Source organism: Narcine bancroftii, chromosome 6 (assembly GCF_036971445.1).
Source record: "Narcine bancroftii isolate sNarBan1 chromosome 6, sNarBan1.hap1, whole genome shotgun sequence".
In the NCBI taxonomy this organism is placed as follows: domain Eukaryota; kingdom Metazoa; phylum Chordata; class Chondrichthyes; order Torpediniformes; family Narcinidae; genus Narcine; species Narcine bancroftii.
The window spans coordinates 10,551,846-10,574,608 of NC_091474.1; the positions used below are offsets into that span (position 1 = coordinate 10,551,846).

General features: G+C 37.6%; 1 protein-coding gene across 5 annotated transcripts in view; it reads left to right on the forward strand.

The window, feature by feature from the left end:
- Positions 1-22,763, forward strand: part of LOC138735701 (regulator of G-protein signaling 20-like) — an 84,856-nt gene that overhangs the window by 44,712 nt on the left and 17,381 nt on the right. For 4 of the 5 annotated variants that reach the window (XM_069883949.1, XM_069883948.1, XM_069883946.1 and 1 more), the window contains exon 2: positions 4,004-4,134. In XM_069883949.1, the coding sequence (XP_069740050.1) occupies positions 4,037-4,134 (98 nt within the window). In that variant the 5' untranslated portion in view covers positions 4,004-4,036. Of the gene's footprint in view, positions 1-3,830; positions 3,930-4,003; positions 4,135-22,763 lie in introns of those variants that run through there. The other variant, XM_069883947.1, reaches the window with a different exon arrangement.

Consider the following 22,763-nt stretch of genomic DNA (forward strand, 5'->3'; position numbering starts at 1 on the left):
AGGTGACTCATAATTACAGTATATTCTGTAGGATTAGAAAGTGTTTGAGTGTTATGATATTTTGTATATTTCATCAGGAAAACTTCAGGTACATGAGTATAGATTGCCATCGAAAGTAATCCATCCAACTTTGCTATCAATAACATTTTATCCAAATATAATTGGTAATATGATTCAATAGGTGAAATTGAGCTGTATGTCTCAATTTTTAGGCAATTTTACTTTAGATGAGGAGAGCAAAAAAAGTCTGCAGTTCTCCAAGTGTGACCTCACCAAATACATGTGGAGTTGCGGCAAAACCTCGTATTAATACTAAATTGCTCTCATTGTAAAGGCCAATATTCCAGTAGTCTTAATTATACTTTTTCTTTTTCAATCTTTTTATTATTATTATAATTTATAAACACATACAGTTCAAAGAGATATAAAAAATACATAGTAAGTAATGAATGAATACAGAGATATTAAACAATAATATTACAGAATAAAAATATATCATAAAAAAAAATTTTTGATCAGTTTAGGGTGTGAACTATCTCTAAAAAAAAGATATAATTAATAACAATATATGAAAAAAGAGAAAAAAAAACCCCAAAAAAGAAGAAAAAACAAATCTGAATAAAAAAAAACCTACAGATATAGCTAAACCACGCCGATCACTCTGATTATACTGGCATTATAACTTTCTGCAACTCTTTTATGAGAATACTTAAATCTTGCTGAACGCCATTCAAAATGTTTCATATATTTTAAATAATAAGAGGATGTTGTACAATGGATTGGAGAAACAAAATATTTCTGATTGGATGAGGTCAGGATTGTTTTGGGAATGAATTGGATTAATCTCTGGTGGGTTCTTTGCTAATTTAAACTGCAATATTTTGTTATGTCAATTAGTATCATTTCATCACATTGTGCATGGAATTGTGTAGAAATAAAATTCCACAGTCTCTCAAGGTGTCAGATGAGTGAAAGAAAAGTAGGTGCAACATTCTTGATAAAACTGGTCTTGTTGACATTTTTTCAAAAATTTCACAAGATATTCCTTGTGATAATTTATGATAAAAATTTAATTATATCAGGATTTGCTGTAATGATTTGTTTGGATGGAAAACAATTAGAATGTTCAATGGAAAATTTCAATATATATGGTTGAGAAACTAATGTTGGGCACTAAGTCAAATACAACAATCATAAAATATTGTTTGTTGCCATTTAAATTAAGTATTACGGGATGTGCTAATAAAAGTTTAGATGGTTAAGGAATGTTTTCATTTAAATTCTTATTCCATATCAGAAAAACACTGACCACCAGACTATTAAGTGGTGGTCAGCACAAAGTATTCTGCAGGCTATGCAAGAGAGGACATGACAGCTCTTGTGGTACAGATTTCCAAGCAGACCATCTAAATCAGGGGTGGCCAACCTTTTAACTTTTAATTTAGGCATACAGCATAGTAACAGGCTATTTCAGCCCATGAGTACTTACCAAGGATGTAGGTTAATTGGGTGGCACGGACTCCTGGGCCAAAATGGCCTGTTACCATGCTGTGTGTCTAAATTAAAAATTGAAAGTTAAAGGTTGGCCACCCCTGGTCTAAATCATTCGGTGGAATGTATCTTTACCAGAACTCACAAACAAGCACCAAAACCTTGCCTGGTTGGCTGTGAAAAGGGACAATCAAATTTTCACTCCCTTGAGACATCTGCGATGAGGACCCACCTTTTTGTTAGCTATGTTTGCATGGGTCTGGAAAAGAATGCAAGGGTCTTTATTTTTTTTATTTTCACACTGTGAACCATATCAATCAAAATATATACAAACATTTCTCATTAAATATACAGAATGGTATTTTCTCCCTTTTTTTCCCTTCCCACCCCCGACCAATAAATATTCAACATATACAATACAATAAAACCATAAAACAATGTCTTCACACGATGAAAAATGAACAAGAAAAATGCATCATCTGCTTTTACACACTGAATCAAATAGTTTTGTCTTCTTATCGCTTTAGGGGGTTGAGGTCCGAGGAAAGCTCTCCCTGTTATGTTCCATATATTGTTCCCAAATTTGTTCAAATAATGTGACTTTATTTTTTAAATTATTTGTTATTTTTTCCAATGGAATACATTTATTCATTTCCACGGACCATTGCTGTATTCTCAGGCTCTCTTCCATTTTCCAAGTTAACATTATACACTTTTTTGCTACTGCTAAGGCTATCATAATAAATCTTTTTTGTGGTGATACGGTTGGTATTTTTTTTCATGCCGTTTGGTTATGTATACATATACAATCTTTTTGGAAGAAAATTCTATCGTTTTTAGAATGACACTTTAAGATTAAAATAGTTTTAGATCTAACAGTATTTTTATTGGGTAGTTTGCAATCTCTGAAAGGCTTGGGATTAAATAAGTTTCAGCTTGCTTTTGTATATTTAGCTTTATCCGTAGTGAAAAAATGTATTGCTAGTACGTGGAAAGATACAAATATGATTGATATTAATAGATGGTATAATGAGATCAAATATTGTTTAATAATGGAAAAAATTATGTATGTTTTGCATGATAGTCATAATTTTTTTAATTAATAAGTGATTGTTATATTTGGAATATTTACATTTCAATTTACATTGATTAGATTTTAATATGTGTATTTAACTTTTTTTAATATTTTTTTTTCTTTTTTTATGGCTCTCCTTAGGTGAGTTGGCTGAAGGGGGGGCGGGGGTTTTTTCTATATATAAAAAATGTTCATGTTCATGTTTAATTGCTGTATATGTCATATATTATTTGTTTTTTGAACAAATAAATTAAAAAAAAAACACGTCTAAATTGCATGTATTGTTGTTCCCATTTCCTTCTTACAGCAAAAACATCTATCTGCTGTTGGATCCCATTCTTTTAATTTTTGGGGCGTGATATATACCCTGTGTAACCAATTATAGTGTATCATGCGTAACCTTGTGTTTATTATATTCTTCATATTTCCAGAACATAACTTTTCCCATACTTCATTTTTTATCTTTATGTTTAAATCCTTTTCCCACTTTGGTTTGGGTTTATAACTTATTTCATCATTTTCCTTATCTTGCAGCTTAATGTACATGTTCGTTATAAATCTTTTAATTATCATTGTGTCTGTAATCACATATTCAAAGCTGCTTCCTTCTGGTAATCTCAGTCTGCTTCCCAATGTATCCTTTAAATAAGCTTTCAATTGATGATATGCAAGCATTGTACCCTGAGTTATTGCATATTTGAACTTCAACTGTTCAAATGTTAATAAATTATTTCCCAAAAAACAATTTTCTATTCTTTTGAGTCCTTTTCTCTCCCATTCTCTAAAGGAAAGGTTATCTATTGTAAAAGGGGTTAATGGGTCTTGTGTCAATAACAATTTTGGTATTTAGTAATTCGTTTTTTTCCTTTCTAAGTGGATCTTCTTCCATATATTAAGTAAATGATGCACTCCTGGTGAGCTTTTTATATTGCAAGGGTCTTTATTGAGGCTCCTATTGACAGCTGCATTACTAGGGCACTCTGATTTACAGAACATTCTCACAGATTCAAACCAAGCTAAACATTAAGTGCTGTTGAGGGACCATCAACTTGGCGCACTTGGTCTGTCCAAAACGTGTTGATGTCCTAGGAGAACAAATATCCTTAAATACATTTGCTACCTGACACGTTCTAGACTGCTAAGTTGAATTTCTGCAGGCAACATGCAAACTATGAGAACTATTAATTGTACTGAGTGAAGAAGATCATGTCATATGATGCCACAGGAAATTGTGTGTAATAAACTATAGGAAGTAAAAGATTGCATGACGTGTTCTTTGCTATAAAAGTGCAAGAAAACATGTCATCGTTGAAAATTAACTTTCATGTATAATTCCAGAACTTCTGCTTTTCTTCTGAATCAGGTATGTGAAAAGGGAATTTTATAGCAAATATATTAAAGATACGGTGATTGTAAACATTATCTTCCTTATTTTAGTGCATCGGATCCAAGTGTGAGAAGAACCATCAGATGTCGCAAAATGAGAACTTCACCACAACACAACCTGCTGGCAGTCATAGATCAAACACATGCTCTCTCTGTTGGTGCTGTGGTTGCAGCTACTCCTGGTAAGTTATTTACTCTATTTGGTATCATACAACTAAATATTTATGAAACAGATTCTGTTATCTATGAAAATAAAAATTCAACTGAATATCAAACTTCTGTTTGATTTGTTCACATCCCACTTTAACTCTTAATAAAGAACAAATAAAATATATTACACAATTACCCACCACCTTTCAAACCTTTAGAATCCTCAAACTGCTTCACAGCCACTGAATTAATCATTTTTGGCAAGCAGGAGGAATAATTTGTTCACACGAGTATCCAAATTAATTGTAAACCATAAATGGCTAATTAATTACCGTATATGCCAGCATATAAAATGACCCGTGCATTAGACAGCTCCCAGAATTTCTACTTAAAATGGAGGTTTTGAACTATACTCACTGGATGAGACTACCCCAAGTTTTGACGCTGCTCACAAACCATACCTGCTACATGTGTCACTGTAAATTGCCACAGTCTATGCTTTCAATACCTGTTCCTGTTCCTGGTTCTTAATAGGATCAGTGCTTTCCTCCTCTCTTTGTGGCTGTCACACATCTTGAATTTGCTCTGGAGTTAGTTTGGTAACTCGGGAACCGGCCTGTGAACTCTCAGGGTCTGCCGGTCATGCTGCGGCCTGCTGGCTGAGTCGTGGCTTCTCCTGGCAATAGAGCTGGGAGTGGCATGTAGTTCATGCAGGTGTATGGGGCGTTGAGTCTGAGACCAGTGCGACTGTCCAGGCCAGTGTCTGCTGTGCTAAGAGTCTATCTTGGGACACGGGTGTCAGGACTGTGTAGAACAAGAGGCTGAAGCCCTGCGAGGTCCAGTCATGAGAGGGGTTCCCGACTCACTATGACCCAGGGATATTTGTGTGTGTATGTGGTGAGGATGAGGGAAGTTAGTGGGTTAGTCATTAGGTTCTGGAGACTGAATAAATCACTTGTCTCTGAACCTCTGCTGTTGTCATTTGGAATTTGTCATTTGATTTTCTTTTGTTCCAGATTACTGCTTTGGTGGCTGCTTCCTGCAGCTGGACAGTCAGTTCATTTCTGGGGTTGAGACTTTTAGGCCTCTGTTAACACAATCTGTTTACCAGGCCTCTCTCTTTCTCTTTGCTTGGCATCCCAACTGGAGTAACTACATCCAAGTTAGTGTCGATCAGGGTGAGGGTTAGGGTTCAGGTTCAGATTTTATACTCAGCATATAAAACTTATCCTGATTTTGAGGTGACATTTTTAAGTTTCGAAGATCGTCCTTTATACTGCCATAAATGGTAAGTAACATTATTTGAAGTAATATTGGCAAGGGCTTTGGAAGAGCTGCACGCTATTTTTGAAGTCACTTTTATGATATTCTTTATTTATGTCCAAAAGGTGATGATTCTTCAGTTTAATATTCCATCTAAAATTACACCCCAAAAGTGTACTGAACGAGGTAAAAAATAAGCTGTTATATTTGTGTCATATTAAATCTCTCCTCCATATTCCTGAAAAAAATATTCAGTGTGTGTATATACACACACACACACACACATATTCATATATGTAACACACACACATGGACTGTGTAAGGGGATTTTTGGAAAAATTAGGGCTTTTTTTTGAAATATATTTTCTTCTCAATGTGCATTACACACTATAGGTTAAAGTTCAGAGACAACCAATCAAACTCACTCAGACATTTTATTAGCCCAATTATCATTGTAAACCTATTTATTTCATATCTTTAAACATTGTTGGCAGATGTATTTGTGCATTGAATTATGTAGAAAAGCTGTTATAAGTACCAGCCATGTTGGAAGAAGTATACTAATGAAAATAAACTGATGTAGAGAGCAAAGCTTGGATGAAACAGTAAGAGCCCTTTATGCTGTATCTCTGCTGATCTGCCTCAAGATTTGTCTCTTGTTTTCGACACATAAGTACGAAGGGGTGGAATAATCTATCAAGTGCAAATAGCAGAGTTTTAATTTGATTTGGACATTATGCTCAGCACAGACATGTAGTTAAAGGGTTATGTTTCGTGTTCTACATTTTCTGTGTGTTATAAAGACAGATGTTGGCCGGCTCTTTTAGAAGCAAATTTCACTCAGCAAGTAAGAAAATGAGGGCTGACCACTGAATTAGGCACAACTGATGCTGGGCAAAACTCTAAAGGGATTTGGATGCCCGTTAACCAAGGAATGAATGGCAGCAAGATGTAAGGTATGCAGAATGGCCTTTATGAGTAAGTTATGCAAAATAAATTCAAATACAAGTTTCATTATCTAAGCTTGAAAATGGGTGGTGCAGGTCTCACAGTTTCAGTTACTCTGGTGGTGCCCGTATGGAGTTTGCACATCCCTCTGTAAATGGGCGGATTTCCCCTAATTTTATTCTCTTTCTTCTCAATTGGGTTGGGAGAGGTGAGAAATTAATTGATACATGAGAAAGAATAGCTTATGGGGAAATAAAAGATATAATGGTATCCGTGGAATAATAGAAAACTTTCCTAGATGATGGATTGAATGGCTTCTGTCAATGTTGTGAGAAAACTGAATCTGTTCATCAGTTACGCGATTGGAGGAACTCAGGGACTTGAGGATGAACTTTGCCATGCAAGCTCAAATTCCTGCTTCCATAAGACCAAGCTTCCAGTGCAACATTGAGATATTATGGGGGTTCAGTCCGCTACCAAAGAAGCGGAACCATCAGAAAATGCATGCAGGTCTAGGTACTCACATGATGAGTTGACCACAACTTCCATGTTAAAAAAGGTGATTCCTTTGCTCAGAAAGTGCCATCCTAGATTGGAACTTTCCTGTACTCTGACGTTCCATCAACCTTTTAAAAAGATTTGACAATAGAGCGAAAATGTGCATGCCCATCAACTTTCATTATCAAAACTCTCTGGAGCAGACTTCATGCAACCTCGCACTCAGGGGAATTGGCAAATGGACCCTTTTCCTCTCCCTGGACTGTGGGTCATTTGCATAGCGTCTAAAGTGACGGTAGTTGAGCTGGTGGCAACAGGTGTCTGTCATCACCATTGTCTTACTCATCAGCCACTGCACGGAAAAGTGAGAAAGGAGGCCTTCTGAAAGAAGGTGGGTTCAAGGGTAGGATTGTTTTGAGGGGAAGGAATAAGTAAAGGTGTGCTTGCTTATAGCGTCTGCCCCTCATAAACCTGAAGAGATGATGGAATGATATATTTTGATATTAAGAGATTGAAGATAGTGTATGAAAATACCATCAAAGTCAATGCTATTTGCTCATGGACTCTGTTGGCCACACAAAACCTAGCCAGCAATTGATTCTGCAGGCTAATGAGCAGATGTGTGCGACGTGCCCTGTGCTCACTGTTGCTGATGTGCATCATGCACCATCCGCTCCTGCAGGGATCAGTTAAGAATATTAGCAAGGATGTTGCCATGCATCTGCGTGATATGTCAATCCTGTGTATGTTGCTGACTGATAACTGCAGATGATAGATCTGAAGCTTGACGTGCAGATGAGACCAAGATTAACCTGTATCAGAGTGATGGCAAGAGCAAAGATTTAAAAAAAAACAGCCAAAATCCAAAGCATTTCCTCTTTGCCATGGTTTGCATCTTGCATTGCAGCCTCTATATTTTGGTTCATGAAGTCTTCTGTCAACAGTAGTCATTGACATATCCACACCCACCTCCTGAAGAGTGTTTCTGATCTGTTGGACAGGTGTTTGAGAATTTTTCTTCATTACTTTAGATTTATTTAAATTTACACATTTAGCTCGGTAACAGGCCATGAGTCCATGCCGCCAAAATTACACCCAATTAACCTACATCCTTTGGAATTATTAAGATCACTAGTACACTCTTTCTTCTTAATGATGTCCCAAACTGTTGATTTTGATAATCCTAAGGTTTGGGCAATGTCTCTTACAGTTTTATTCTTGTTTTTCAGCCTCATAATGGCTTCTTTGACTTTCATTGGTGCAATTGAAAAATATCAACTAAAGTCTGATCAAAAGCTTAAAAGAAAGGCCAGCTCACTTATACCTGCACAAATAAAGCAATTAAATATACCAGGGTACTCACACACACTTGTGAAGCCAAATGTCCCAAATATTATGGTGCCCTGAAATGAGGGGACTATGTAATTTCTACATGGTCCTATAACTTCTACATGGTCAAACCAAAATGTATACAAATAACCTTGAATAAACTCCAAAATGTGCAGTTTAATTACACATAAATTGTTTGATTACTAATTTAAAACTGTAGAGCACAAGTGCAAATAAAAGGAAAAATAGTATCTTTGTCCCAAACATCAAGGAGGGCACTGTATCTCTAGAAGTTTGTCAAGATATCAAAGTCATCCCAAACCTCTGTGAACTCCTGAGAAAGTAGAGGTGCTTTCTTCATGATCACATTCGTGTGTTTGGTCCAGGCAAGATCCTCAGAGATAGTGACTCCCAGGAATTTAAATTTGCTCACCTCTTCACTTCTGATCATCCATTGATCACTGGATTCTCTAATTGCAGCACCTGGGTAGTCCTCTTGGGACCCAGGTGCAATTACTGGGGCAAAGGTGCTGGAAGCACCTCTTAAATTGCAGGGGGATCGACCCATTAAATCGCCAACCCAGCAATTTAAGGGGGATCCCACCCCTACGATGATGCATCACGCACTCACCGGAAGTACTGCCGGATGTTCAGGTGCTGGCTGCCCAATGACACACACACGCAAATGCTGATGTCATTGGAATAAGCATGTTCTCCATTTTCATTTCAAATCACCTGCAGACGCGACCTATGTAAGTTTAAATGGGTTACCTGACTATCTCCAATCAGGGACCTGGTTGGATTTCGTCGGGGTTGACTGGGTCAGACCTTTTCTAACTGCTGCGTAACTGGGGCGCTTACCGGGCAACACAACCCCATTTTACACAACAGTCTGAAAGGACCTAGAGTTTTATGGAGCTGCAACCTTATCTCACAGCTCTTGAACTCAATTCTCTGGTTATTGAAGACCAGCACACCATATACGCCTTCTTAACCATCCTCTCAACTTGTGCAACAACCTTGAGGGATCTATAGACCTAGAGCACAAGATTCCACAATTTGTCTACACTGTTACGAATCCTTGATTTTGACCTAATTCCATTGGTCTTTGGTTCCAGAATTCCTCTAGTGACTTTTTCTCTTCCTCACTGCCATGGCAACCAAAGTGTCCAAAGCTGCAGCTGAAATGCTGAGTACCTGATCTCCACTATTTTCTGCCACAAACCATTTAAAGCTGGTGAATGAACATATCCTCCTTAAGTGTACTCGTAGCTTCAGTCAGTACTGTTTAAAATAAACTAAGGCTGGATTTTCACAAGATTGGACCCTCCAGCTGATCCTCAGTGAATGATGGTGCCTGCTCATTCTGCACAAATACTTTGTGTCGCAACTTTATTAAACTGGTCAATTGTGCGCTGGTTACTCCATTGTGAACTCAGTACACGTTTACCGATATCATCCAAACACATTCTGGACACTGACATTAAATATCACAGAAATGAACCCATCTGTTTGGATTTTTGATGCTTTCCTTTCAACATAGTGAAAATATTAACAGGCGAGTTAAAATTTCAGTGTCTGGTCTTAGTCTGGGCTGCTTTAAAGCCACACCAATAACTAAATTTCAGTAGTTTCCATAAAAGTTTATCCTGATGGACATGTGGAAAAAGGGCTGATGACCTGATGAATCACGACCATGATTTTGCATCAGGAGCTTGTTGATGTTGTGGTCAAAGATTAGGCACACTGTGATGCTCATGTCTGAAATGCTGATCCTGTCAAATAAAACTCTTCACTTTGTACTGTGCCCCTTGCACAGTCTTGAAAAATGGTTCAGTCTCTTATAACAGGAAGTAAAAGAAAGAACTTGTGCAACATTTGAACTTCCCAAAGTACTAACAGTGAGTGGAGTATTTTATAAATTCTTGTTATTATTGTAATATTGGAAAAGCCCATCAGTGTAAACATAGCTAGATCACAAACAACAGTCATATAAACAACAATTTGATTTACTGCTTATAGTTGACAAGGAAATATTGGTGAAAGCAACAGAATTCCACTGTTGAAGACTGCCATGAAAACTTCACCCATGAAAGGATAGTCTTGATTGAATTTCTTTTGATAAATGGCATGGCTTCAAAAGTGTTTCAATAAAATACTAATGTGGTTTATATCCTGAAGCCTATAGAGCCCCATGCATTTAAGCAGAAATATGGTGATGGATTCCCCCCCCCCCCCCCCACCACCGATACTAATAGTTTGAGATCTTATTCAATGTGCCACACAGATCTCCTTGAATTATTTTAATGATTTATTGTCAAATGTTAAAGTATGTGAAATATTGTTTAGCGCTAGCTCAAGTAAACTCCCTTTCAGTCTATTCTGCATTATAACTGTGCTTATTTATATCAGACAATATGCTATATAAATGCACTTGTATGGTTAGATTAGATATTTCAATCAAGTTCAAATGAGTGAAGAGTGAAATGCAAACGGTGATAGTGTAATTATGAGTCTTTGAGCAATACATAGTGGATAATTAAATTTGGTTTTTGTTCAGTTGTCTGGTGAAGCAGAAGTGGCTTGAAAATGTCGCTGAAGGGAGAAAATGTTCACTTCTTGAGAAGCCTTTTAGGGAAGTAGGTTTGGGGCCTGTTGAGTTGATGCCTACTTGCAAAGGAAGAAAGTTTTTGAAACACCCATGAAACAGGAAATTTAGTTCCTACTGTGGTTTTCATTGCAAATGAAGTTTAACACAATTTAAAGAGAAATGAAACCCTAAATCTTTTATTTAAATGTACTTTGTCTTTTTTGGCTTTATTTAATCCAATAAATATCTACATTTTCTAACATTTAAAGAAATCATTATAACTGTTAGGCTAGTTTACAGCACAAACCTGCATTGTGAATAAATCTCAAGCTCATTGACTGCCCTGAATCATCCTGTCGCAGCTGATTGGATCTTTTAAATGTTAAATGTGTCTGTATGGTTTTGCTGGCTTCAGCAGGAAATTCATTCCAACTGTAAATCATCACATGAGGGGACATTTTCTTTCAAATTTCCTTTCATCAGTTTTGTATTGCCTGGTTGTCTTGCTTTTATTAACAGATTTTAAGCAATTTAATCTCTAAGACTGTGGTTTTCAAACTTTTTCTTTCCATTCACATAGCACCTTCAATAATCCCTATGCCATATGTGCTCTGTGATTAGTAAGGGATTACTGAAGGTGGTATGTCAGTGGAAAGAAAGAGTTTGAAAACCACCGTTTTAATCGTACCTAATTGACTCATTTCATGACTCCAAAGGAAATGGACCAATGACAAGTTTTCTCAAGCAAAATATTTCAGTAACAATTGGGTCAGGAGCAGTGATTTTCAAACTGCCCCCCTAAACTCACATTCCATCTTAAGCAATCCCTAAAAGCCTGAAGAGCTCTGTGATTCATAAGGGATTGCTTAAGGTGGTATGTCGGTGGGGAAAGAAGGTTGAGAACCACTGCTCTAGATACCCAATTGTTACTGAAATATTTTACTTGAGAAAATTGTCGTTGACCCATTTCCTTTGGAGTTCTGAAACTGCGCACATAACAAGTCAATTAGGTACGAATAAAACAGTGGTTTTCTTTCCACTCACATACCACCTTAAGCAATCCCTTTCGAATCACAGAACAGGCATGGGGATTGCTTAAGATGGGATGAGAGTTTTGGGGGGGGGCAGTTTGAAAACCACTGGTCTAAAGCAGCATTTCCCAAACTGGGTTTTGTGGAAGAAATGGGTAGTAATAATGATAATTAGCAATAATGGTTTTTCTTTAAATTACTTTTTACCTGTGCCTTTAAATATCTGTGTTCTGCAACGACAGAAAACAGTTGCCTCGACCTTAACAAAACAAAATTGCGTCTTGAGGCCTGATGTCAGCAGTACAGACGTCAGTGCAGATGATGGGCCTCAATATGCTATTTTCAACCAATGAGATTTGTTAATTTCTTTTGGCACGAGGCTGGCCACATTAAAAAAATTTAAATAGAGATATTCCACATGTGCAATATAGCGGGAATGGCTTTTGCTGACTCTCTGTGATTTTGTGTTCCCCTCTCTTCCTCTAACTCAGTCACTTGCTCCCTCCTCCCCCCCCCCACCCCTCTCGCTCGCTCTCTCCCCTTCCCTCGTGCTAAGGTCGGTGTGGAAACTGGTGATGGAGTTGGTGTGGGTGCCGGAATGGTGTTGGAAGGGACCGGGTCCTGCGTCGATAGAGGCATCAGGGGCTATGGTATATTTGCTATTGGGGTCACCAGTGGAGATGACAGTGGCTCCAGCACCTGGTTGGAAGGGATGAGGGTTAGCAATAGAAGTGTTGGAAGCTTGGGCCTGTGGGCAGTAGGGGCTGGGATGCAAACCTACATCAGGGGCATCAGGTGCTCCAGCTGCAGGCAGTTGGGGCTGAGGTGGATACCCACATCAGAGGCGTTGGGAGATCCAGCCCGTGGGTGTCTTGGGATGGGTTGGAAATCTACTTCTGGAAGGTTGGTGATGGTGGGCATTTGGAGTCAGGGAGGTCGGTGATATTTGTAGTTTCAATTTGGTTAGTGTTAAATTGAAACAAAATAACAAAATTCTGAAGAAATGGGATTTTTCAGGCACTGTCTCAGATTGCTTATTGTTAAAGAAAACTAATTTAAATTAGACTCAACCACGCTTGACTTGGAAGTTGATGCCATTCTACTTCCAGTTCATAACCATGGGGTGTGCTGCGATTTCCAAATGCTCCCCATAAGTGTTTTGCTAGCTAAAATGTTTGGGAAACCCTGGTCTAGAGCAATGGTTCTCAACTTTTATTTTCCCCACCCAAATACCACTGAAAGTAATCCCTTACTAGTCACAGAGCACTGATGGTATAGGGAGTACTTAAGGTAATATGTGAGTGGAAAGAAAAAGTTTGAAAACCACTGCTAAGAGAGCCCTTATAATGACATGTGATCTGAGAGAGAGAGAATTTTCACAACCTTATGACACTGTGAAGCAAGTTACAGCCAAATTGAGAAAGATTTACATTTTTTTGATAACTTTATTTATATTTGATAATATATATATTTTATCCCATGATAGCCCCCTGCCCCCATCCCCATTCTTCCCCCCAACCCCTACTAATCTACCCCAAAAGGAAAAAAAAAGGAAAGAAAGAAATGGAGGAGAATAGTTAAAATAATACATTTACGTGTGTCGTGGTTTCCACTCATACATGGAAAAATATTTTAAGAATTAGTTCACATCCAATCCATATATGGGCTCCAAACTTTCTCAAAAAAGGATTTACATTTATATAAAAGCTTTTGTACTTTAGGATTCACCAAAGTGCTCACCTCAAACAAAATATTTTTGAAGTGCAGTTTTTGTTTCTATCATAAATGGCAACCAATGTGTATGCAGAAAATTCTGATCACATGTCAATCTCCATGATACTTAAAAAAGGGATAAATATTGGTTAGAAGAGTCTCCAGATGTTCTTTGATATTGCGCCGTATTTTGATAGGGAAAAACAAACCTTATCAAAATACTCTCATTCATTCCCATTAAATTTAGACATACAGCACGGTAGCATTTCGTTTACACCTAGGGAAAACCCACGCGGACATGGGGAGAACGTACAAACTCCTTACAGATGGCACGGGATTCGAACTCTGGTTCCAATTGCTGGCGCTGTAAAGGCGTTGTGCTAACATGCCATCTATTCTAGATTTTGGTACTTGAAGTGCAATTTGAGCTGAAGGCATTCTAACTTATCAATGCTAATAGTCAACTAATTATGAGTGCATAACTTCAGAGAATTTTAGAATAGTCCCTGTTGTAAAATGAGAATCACTAATTGATCTTAGGAACCATATTTCTACAGTCTAGTAAAAATTAAGAATTTTTTTTTAGTGTATCTTTTCTTCAGAATTTTAGATATTTGAAGATATCCTTTGTTTAGGGTTTCTTTGACTGGAAAAAAACACTCAAAGTTTCTGCCTAATGAAATTATATAATTTAATAATATCAACGATTCATCTACTTACTTAGAAAAGCCTTGAATCATTCTGCTTATCGTGTTTATTACTGCTGGACAATGTCTGGGCATGAGCCTTAACACTAGATCTCTGTCATGTTTCATTTAGCTAGTATAAATATACTTTCTTGTTGGAAAATATGATGCATTATTTTTCAATAATTAAAATATTTGAGAAACCAGGTATAGCTTGCCTAAATAATTATCATAGATGATGCCAAGAATCTCAAGAAATTAACCAAATTATGAGTATGCCTAGAATCAGTTTTGCTATATCTAAAATTAATAGCTCTCTATATCTTTATTATCTTCATTTTCATATGATTATATACACAGTTTGTTTCCAAACAGATTTGCACTAGGTTATTTTTTTTCTGTTAGTTTCATAAATCAGTGTCTACATTTTGCCTTTTGTACACTTTTTAAACTGGTTAAAGGGAATTGAACTAAATAAGATAACTCAACGTAGAAAGTAAACATCACACAAGGTGATAATCAATCCTCCATAGAATAATGCACAGAACATTTTGGTTTCCAGTCCTTATCTATTATTCAACAAGAAATGTAGGTTCTTGGGAGTCACTATCTCAGAAGATCTTTCCTGGAACCAACACACCAATGGCATCATGAAGAAAGCCTCTACTTCCTCAGGAGTTTGCGGAGGAGCTAGTGGAGTTGTTCAAGTGAACCGGTACGGACTTGAAGGACCGACAAGGCCTGTTTCTGTGCTGTAAATGGTTATATGTGGTTATTCATTAGCAAGTACAAGCATTTTTTTTTGGGGGGGGGAGAACATTTAATTAAATGTCAGGAGTATCATGGACAGGAGTGGGAATGGTCTAAGCAAAGAAGTTGTAAGGTTTCCTGGGTGGGAACAGAGGAATATAACAGCTACACTTGACCCACATCAAAACAAAATCAAGGTACGTTTATTATTTTGGGGCTCTGCTATGACTCCACTTCTTCTTGCCATTGGCTACCTAGTGGCAGTCCCAAGGTTCCAAAATATAAGGTTTAAGTAAAAATTGAAGACTTCATCAGAGGTTGATTGATATAATTGGATAGGAACCACTTCTAACCCACAATGCACATGAGAAATTTAAAAATAATCAGTGTGGATAATTTGTATTCCCCTCTTCTGATGGGATGGGAGTAAAATTGACCTTTTAACATGGCTGATTGATTAACTAAGGCAGGGGAGGGGTCTAATGGAAACTGGAGAAGTTGATGTTAATGCCATCTAGTTGGAGAATACCCAGACAAAATTTATTCATGTTGGGCAGAACTAAATGAAATATATAGTTGAATTTCAAAGGCTAAAATGAATTTCTTGTCTCTGTTTGTGCAGGAGTACTTTTAACTCATCAATGCTTCAAACACATGAAGATGAAATCTGACATGGCCCATTAGAGTTTGCAAGAACTTCTAAGTTATTATTCTGAGTTAATCTTGACATTCTAAGAGAAGCATAGTCAGTCAGAAACTGAAACCTGAAACCCTTGCAAATTTCCGCCATTTATCTCAGGTTTCTCTTTCCTGTTTAACTTTTAGTAAAGCATTTTTAATTAATTTGCATCAGATAAATCCTTGAAGTTCAACGTGCAATACACAAAAGTGTTGGAGAAACCCAGCAGCTCATGTACAATCTATGGGAAGCAAAAGGATATAACCAATGTTTTGGGCCTGAGCCCTTTATGAAGTTATGAGCAAAGAGCAGGCAGGCTCCTGAATAAAAAGATGGTGGGAGGAAGGGAGGAGAGGAGGGAAGAAGGGTCAGGGAGAGGAGCACAGGCCAAGAAGCAAGAGGTCATAGGTGGAAATGGGTGGAAGGACTGAACAGAAAAATGCTGGGAAGTGATAGGGAGAGGGGATAGTTATCTGAATGGAGACAAGTGGGTGGGGAGCTGGAGGAAAGAGAGAAGGATAGGGAGAGTGAGAGGCAGGGGAGGGGTCTAATGGAAACTGGAGAAGTTGATGTTAATGCCATCTAGTTGGAGAGTACCCAGACAAAATTTAAATTCAATGTACTTTTTTTTCAAAGTTTAAGATCTAGTTTTTAATTCTCAAATTAAATTCACAGAAATTGCCTTAAGTGTGGCCAGGAGGTGTATAGCAGCAACATGAAATCTACTCATGAATAGGATAGGTGGTCTTTGGAGATGAATAGCTGCATCTCACTTGAAAAGGGCACAAACAATCTCAGGAAGGGATATAACATCTTCTTAAATATCTGGCAGCCTTATTTATAGGGACCTCACTGGCACCAATATAGGGTTACGATTGCTACTGGCTCACTAGTAGACCTCTGTAAGGATTTTAACGCTGTGGTATTATCATGTCTGCGTATGTTTTACTGTTCTCACTGGCAATGGGAGGATTTTTTTGTGTTTCTTTTTCTTCGTTCTTTCTGTTTAATAAGACTGAAAGAGGGAGGGGGTGGATGTTCTGTGTTTGAAATGATTGACGATTGTTAAATATATTTAAAATGATAAAATGGGTTGTGCACGAGTGCGAGTGCAGCAAGAAGAACTAAGACAGCAGGCTGTGAACTTGTTAATAAGCACAATTGATTTACTTTGAAGTTTGCGCTGCAGCCTTCAAGGCTGCCTGGAGCCTGCCCCTCGTGTACCCAAACTCGCATCATGTTGACATAAGTGTGTACGCATACTTCCGGTCTTTTCCGGAAGAGAAGGACCCACGATGCCATCTTTGCCACGACTACCCCTCTGACCATCTGTGACAAGCAGGGCCAGTTCGCCACTGCAATTATGTGCACTGCTAAAAAAAATTAAATATTACCAAAAAAAGATCTAGTTATAAATATGTTTTAATTATTTAAATATATTTTGACTGTTTTTATATTTCTCTAATCTTGGGACTATCAAAAGGCTATCAGGACTGTCCAAGTTTGATGTCCCTGGATTTTCCACCTGTGCAGAGTGGACTGCTCTGCTTTTCAAGGTTTACAAAATATTGATCACTGGGCTAACAAGTTAAATGGGACTGCAGAATTTGGAATGTTGTACCTGAGGCATGGAATGGATCAAATGTAAGTTGCCTGTATTAATGAAAGTCAAGGAGAAACAAGGGATCAAAGCCTAGAATCATTAAAGATAAATGCAGGAGTATTCCATTCAGCCCTTCAAGTCTGAATCACTATTCATTCTTCCTGCTTTCTCTCTGTATTCTTTGATCCCTTTAGCCCTAACTCCTTTTTAAATATATCTAATGAATTAGCATCAACAACTTTCTGTGGCAGGTAGTTCCACATGCTCACAACTCTCAACAAAAAAGTTTCTCCTCACCTCAGTCCTAAATGGCTTACCTCCTGTACTGAGACTGTGACTTCTTATTCTGGATTTCCCCAACACCAGGAACGTTCTTTCTACAGCTAAGCTGTCTAGTCCTGTCAGAACTTTATATGTTTCAAGTCCTGTCATAATTTTATATATTTCAGAATCAAGGATCGTTGTATGAACAGTGAATGAACTGAAATCCAAAGACTTTGTGACAGCACTGCTGCTTAGTTTTGCAATGAAAATTTGAAGTAATGTGTGATTATTTTATTTTTCTCTATGGAGAAAATGTAATAATACATTTAAAGTCATGACTTATCCACTTTAAAACTCCATTGTAGAGAGAACCACTTTGAAGGTTTCCTTGTTTGTCTCTCCAGAAATCCCATTTCCTCTTCCCTTTGAGATTCAGTTAAAATATTTTATCAGTTCACTTTCAAACATTTTTATGATAGGGTTTAATTTTTTTCAGTATTTATTTTTGGATCTTTTCCTTTTTTTAGATTTTAAGTATTTTTATTTGCAGACAAAAATATATTTGCACTGGTTATTAAAGAAACAGCTACTAAGATACATCAGCTTTCATTTTCATTTGACATCTGTAAGTACAAACAATGCCATTTGCCTGCACCACTTTTGGAATCAACATGGTGAAGATGTTAGATTCTTAAGGACAGGATTTATGAGCATTTGTACAGTCTTCTCAGGGAAAGTCAGCGTGACTCTGTGAGGGGAGGCATCACGAGCCTAAATGAGATTTTTGAGGAGGTATCAAAAAAAACCTCTAGTTGTGGATTTTAGTAAGACATTTGACGAGGTCCCCCATGAGAGACTTGTTCAAAAAACCATGAGTCATGGGATCCATGGAAACTTGGCTGTATGGATTCAGAATTGGCTTGCCTGTAGAAAGCAGATAGTAGCAGTGAATGGAAAGTATTCTGCCTGGAAGTCAGTGACTAGAGGAGTTTGTCAGAGATCTGTTCTGGAATCCCTACACTTTGTGATTTTTTTATAAATGACCTCGATGAAGAAGTGGAAAGATGGGTCAGTAAGTTTGCAGATGATATGAAGATTGGAGCAATTGTGTACAGTGATTAAGGTTGTCATAGGTTAGAAAAGGATACAGACAGGAGGAAGAAGTTGGTGGAAAAGTGGTAGGTGGAATTCAATCTTGATAAGTGCAAGGTTGATGCATTTTAGAAGGTCCAACCTGAAGGCTGAGTACAGGGTTAATGGTTGGATACTTAATAGTGTTGAAGAACAGAGGGACCTTGGGGTCCAAATCTTTCAAGGTTGCTGTTCAGGTTGATATGATAGTTAAGAAGGCATGCGGAATGCTGGGCTTCATTAGTCGGGGATTGAGTTCAAGAGTCGAGACGCCATGTTGCAACTCTTCAAATCTCTGATGAGACCATACTTAGAATATTATGTTCAGTTCTGGGCACCTCATTACAGGAAGGATGTGGAAGCCATGGAAAGGGTGAAGAGATTTACTGGATGTTGCCTGTGGATTGGAAAACAAGGCTTATGAGGCAAGATTAGTAGAGCTAGGCCTTTTTGGAGTGAAGAAGGATGAGAGGTCTACAAGATTCTGTGATGTACAGTTAAGATAGATAACCAGTGCCTTTTTCCTAGAGTAGGAGTAGAAAACACCAGAGGACATATGTACAAGGTGAAGGGAGGAAAGTTTAGGGAGACATCAGGGATGCTTTTTACACAGAGAGAGTGGGTGCCTAGAATGCTTTGCTAGGGCTGGTGGTGGAGGCTGAAAGATCAGGGGCATTTAAGGCACATAGTTGAAAGAAAAATAGAGGGTTATGGGTTTCAATTTTTTGGTACGAATATGTAGGTCAGCACAACATCAAGGGCTGAAGGATCTGTACTGTGCTGCAGCGTTCTATGTTCTATGGTTTCAAATCTACCGATCCTAATTATAGAGGAATATGCAAGTAAAGACACCAACTTGTTAGATATGACAATAAAGGATGGTCTTAACTGTGCTTCTTTTAAGGAATTTAACATTCACTTTGGTGCTTTGTTCAAATATGCATGGGAGCTGTAACAAGCCAACTTTGGAGTCTAGCAGGAAACAGGTTAAGCAGCAAAATTATTCTGTTCGTCCAATGTTCATTGGTATCTTGCAATAAAACTATCTATACGGTTAAACATTGGAGATAATTCCAAAATCTGCCAAAAGATGCAGACTCAGGGTTCAAATTGCTTCAGACTGAGCAACTTTGACAAAATTATAATTTGTTTCACATCGTGCACACTTTTTATCCCATTTCCATTCACTCTTCTACTTCTCTGTTTTTTCGCTGCTACCTCACCATTTACCAATGCATCCCACAGACAAATCGGATTGGTAGATAATGCAGGTCATTTATGCATTATCTATTATAATTGAGGCCTTTAAGTACCAGCCTATGGTGCTCAATGCTTGGAACCCATCTTGAAAGGTAGGTTCTCTTTCAATTGTCAATTTCTTACTTGTGATTTGTGGCACTCTTCATCACGACATCTAAGCTTATCTAATCACAACATCAACTCCTCCATTCCACCCCAGTAGTTAATCACATCCACTTTCGCTCCCAGACCAGCGTCTTTATACACCATCACCACCTGACATGCAGATTAGCACCTCCCCCCCTCCCCCAACTCCTTTGCCCCCATGCATCCCACCTTGCTTCTTGTTTTCCTTCTCCGTTCATGCTGACAATTTACTGCTGTTAAACCTATCCTGCAGCATGCAACATGCATTGTGGAGTTGTGCAGTGATGCACCCTTGAAATCTGTATTTGTTGGGCACTGCAAAGTTCCTGTTTCTACACCTTCCAAATTGTCATAGAATTATTAGGCTGTTATTTTTCATTCCTTCTAATTTTTGCTATAATAGTAAAATTTGTCAGGATTAAATTGAACAAAATATTTGAAACATGCTCATTTATGTCATTGGTAAATTCATTACTATTTATTTCATAAACTTGCTTTTATTTCACATCTTTCCACCTGTTTTTGTGTTTAGAAGATTCATCTAAATCTTTAGATCTCTTTCTTCACAGTGAAATTATGATAGTTCAGACATACTACATTTCATATTTATCAAATATGTGATTTGTAGATTTTTTATCCATTGTATTTAACCATGGTGTTAACTGTGAGCAAACCCCTGTATTTTTTTTAATCCACTTTGCATACAGCAACCAATACTAATTTTAGAAAACCACAAACTTGTTCTAGTATCCAAATCCTTTATGTAAATGGAAGCATTGACAGACAGGGGCTCATCGCGTCAGCATGTGCCTCATGCTCATTCATAAAAAACCTCTTCTGTCAGTGCAGTCATGTTAGCAGCCAAAAAAGCCAAGCAAGACTTGTTCACACAGCACCAAACTTGCTGCAGCAATCAAACAAATCGTCAGTGAACTTTTTCATTAGTTCCAGTTTCCTGCTACTTGTGTTACATTTTGTGATTTACTTTGTATCCAAAAATCCATCACGTGTCTATTAACCTATTGATTGAATGTCCTTTACTGTTTGAGTTCTAAAAGTCCATAACTCTCTGGGACAATAAATGTATCCATTTTCCATCCTACTTTGGAACTCCCATATTTTGATATTTTAAATCGTAGTTTTAGACAAGAAGCAGCCTCTCAACATCCATTTTGTCAAGTCTTGCTAAGAATTTTACATGGTTTGATGAGATCATTTCTTGTTATTGTACACACCAGAGAAAATTGGGCCACCCACAGAATGGAGTTTTACTAACACGATTTACCACAGTCTTTATTACAACCACAAAAAGAAGGGTGTACTCCTCAATATCTCATCCAAAATGATTTCATAATTTATTCTCAATCCACACTGCAGAAATAAGAACATGTATTGGATATTTAAATATTGCAGGAAAATCAGCTGATGCTTTCCTCTATGGATATGTAAAATTTATACTGGTTAAAACACAGAAGGATACTTGTATATCTGAAGGTCTGGGATTAATCCCAAAACTGCTGAATGTTTTAATGTAAATCTGCATCATTAAAGAAAAAAAAAGTTCTTCAAACCCACTATCTTAAATAGTTATGGAAGAACTGAACCAAAATTATGTTGACCCAAATATAAATTATCTAATTCTATGGCTCTGACAAGTGATAATGTTAAATATCTTTTGCTACATTCTATTCTAAGTTCTCCATCCTTGGTCCTAAATTGTCCCAAATAATTACTGATAGGAATCATAGTTAAAGTCTTACTGGGCCAAAAGTCATACTAAATAAATTATTTTGAGCTGTTTTACACCTTAGTTGCTCACTAATTCATCAAGAATCTCATTGATATTCTGATCAGAATTGTAGTAGAATTCATATCTCCTCCATGTAGTTACACAAGATAGTAATCAACTTAATTCAAAATACTGTCAGGTTTGGAATACTGTAGGTTCATGGAGTTTAACCCAGTTTGCAAAGCTTAGCATCAAGAAGGACAAAGATGACATGAACATTGGAACACCACTTGATAAGCTGCATATCATTCTAATCGAGAAAAACACCAACCTGGTCACCCCTCAGTAACACTTTCTCTGCTACATTGATGGCTGCATTGGTGCTGCTTATTGCATGAACTTCCACCCTGCCCTAGTATTTGCTTGAAAAATTTTGTGACATTCTCTCCCTCCCATTGCTTTATCTCAGGTTCTCTGTCTCCAACACGTTGGCACTCAAGACGAGACTTCCTTTTCAGGACTTCTATGAAATCTTTTTTTGGAAACATTGTTTTTCCCTCTACAATAGTTGATATAGCCCTCACACATTCAGGGAATCTGCCCCCCCCCCCCCCCCACTCACCCCGCATTCCTTTTTCCATCTGCTTAGGTTCCCTCTTTTTGTTTACCTTTTTTTATTCTCCCCTCTCCCGTCCACCATTACCTATATTCAATACTCTGCCTTACCTGATTGAATCAGCCCATCGTCCACACACCTATCCATCTAGATTTCCCCTCCCCTATCCCCTCCCCTATTTAACTCCATCTGCCCATCTTCCCTTCCTTATCTGTTTCCACAAATCACCTGCCAGTCTCTGCCTGCACACTCTTTATATTTCCCTCAATGTACTCAGTCCTGATGTAGGGTCATGATCTTTTTGCTTCCACAGATGCTGCATGACTACTGAATTCCTCCAGCAGTTTGATTTTTTTTGTTCCGGATTCCGGTATCTACTATCTCTTGCGTCGCTCTGGAAATGTAACTGTATTGAATTATCATTGTTGGATCTAAATCTTGGATC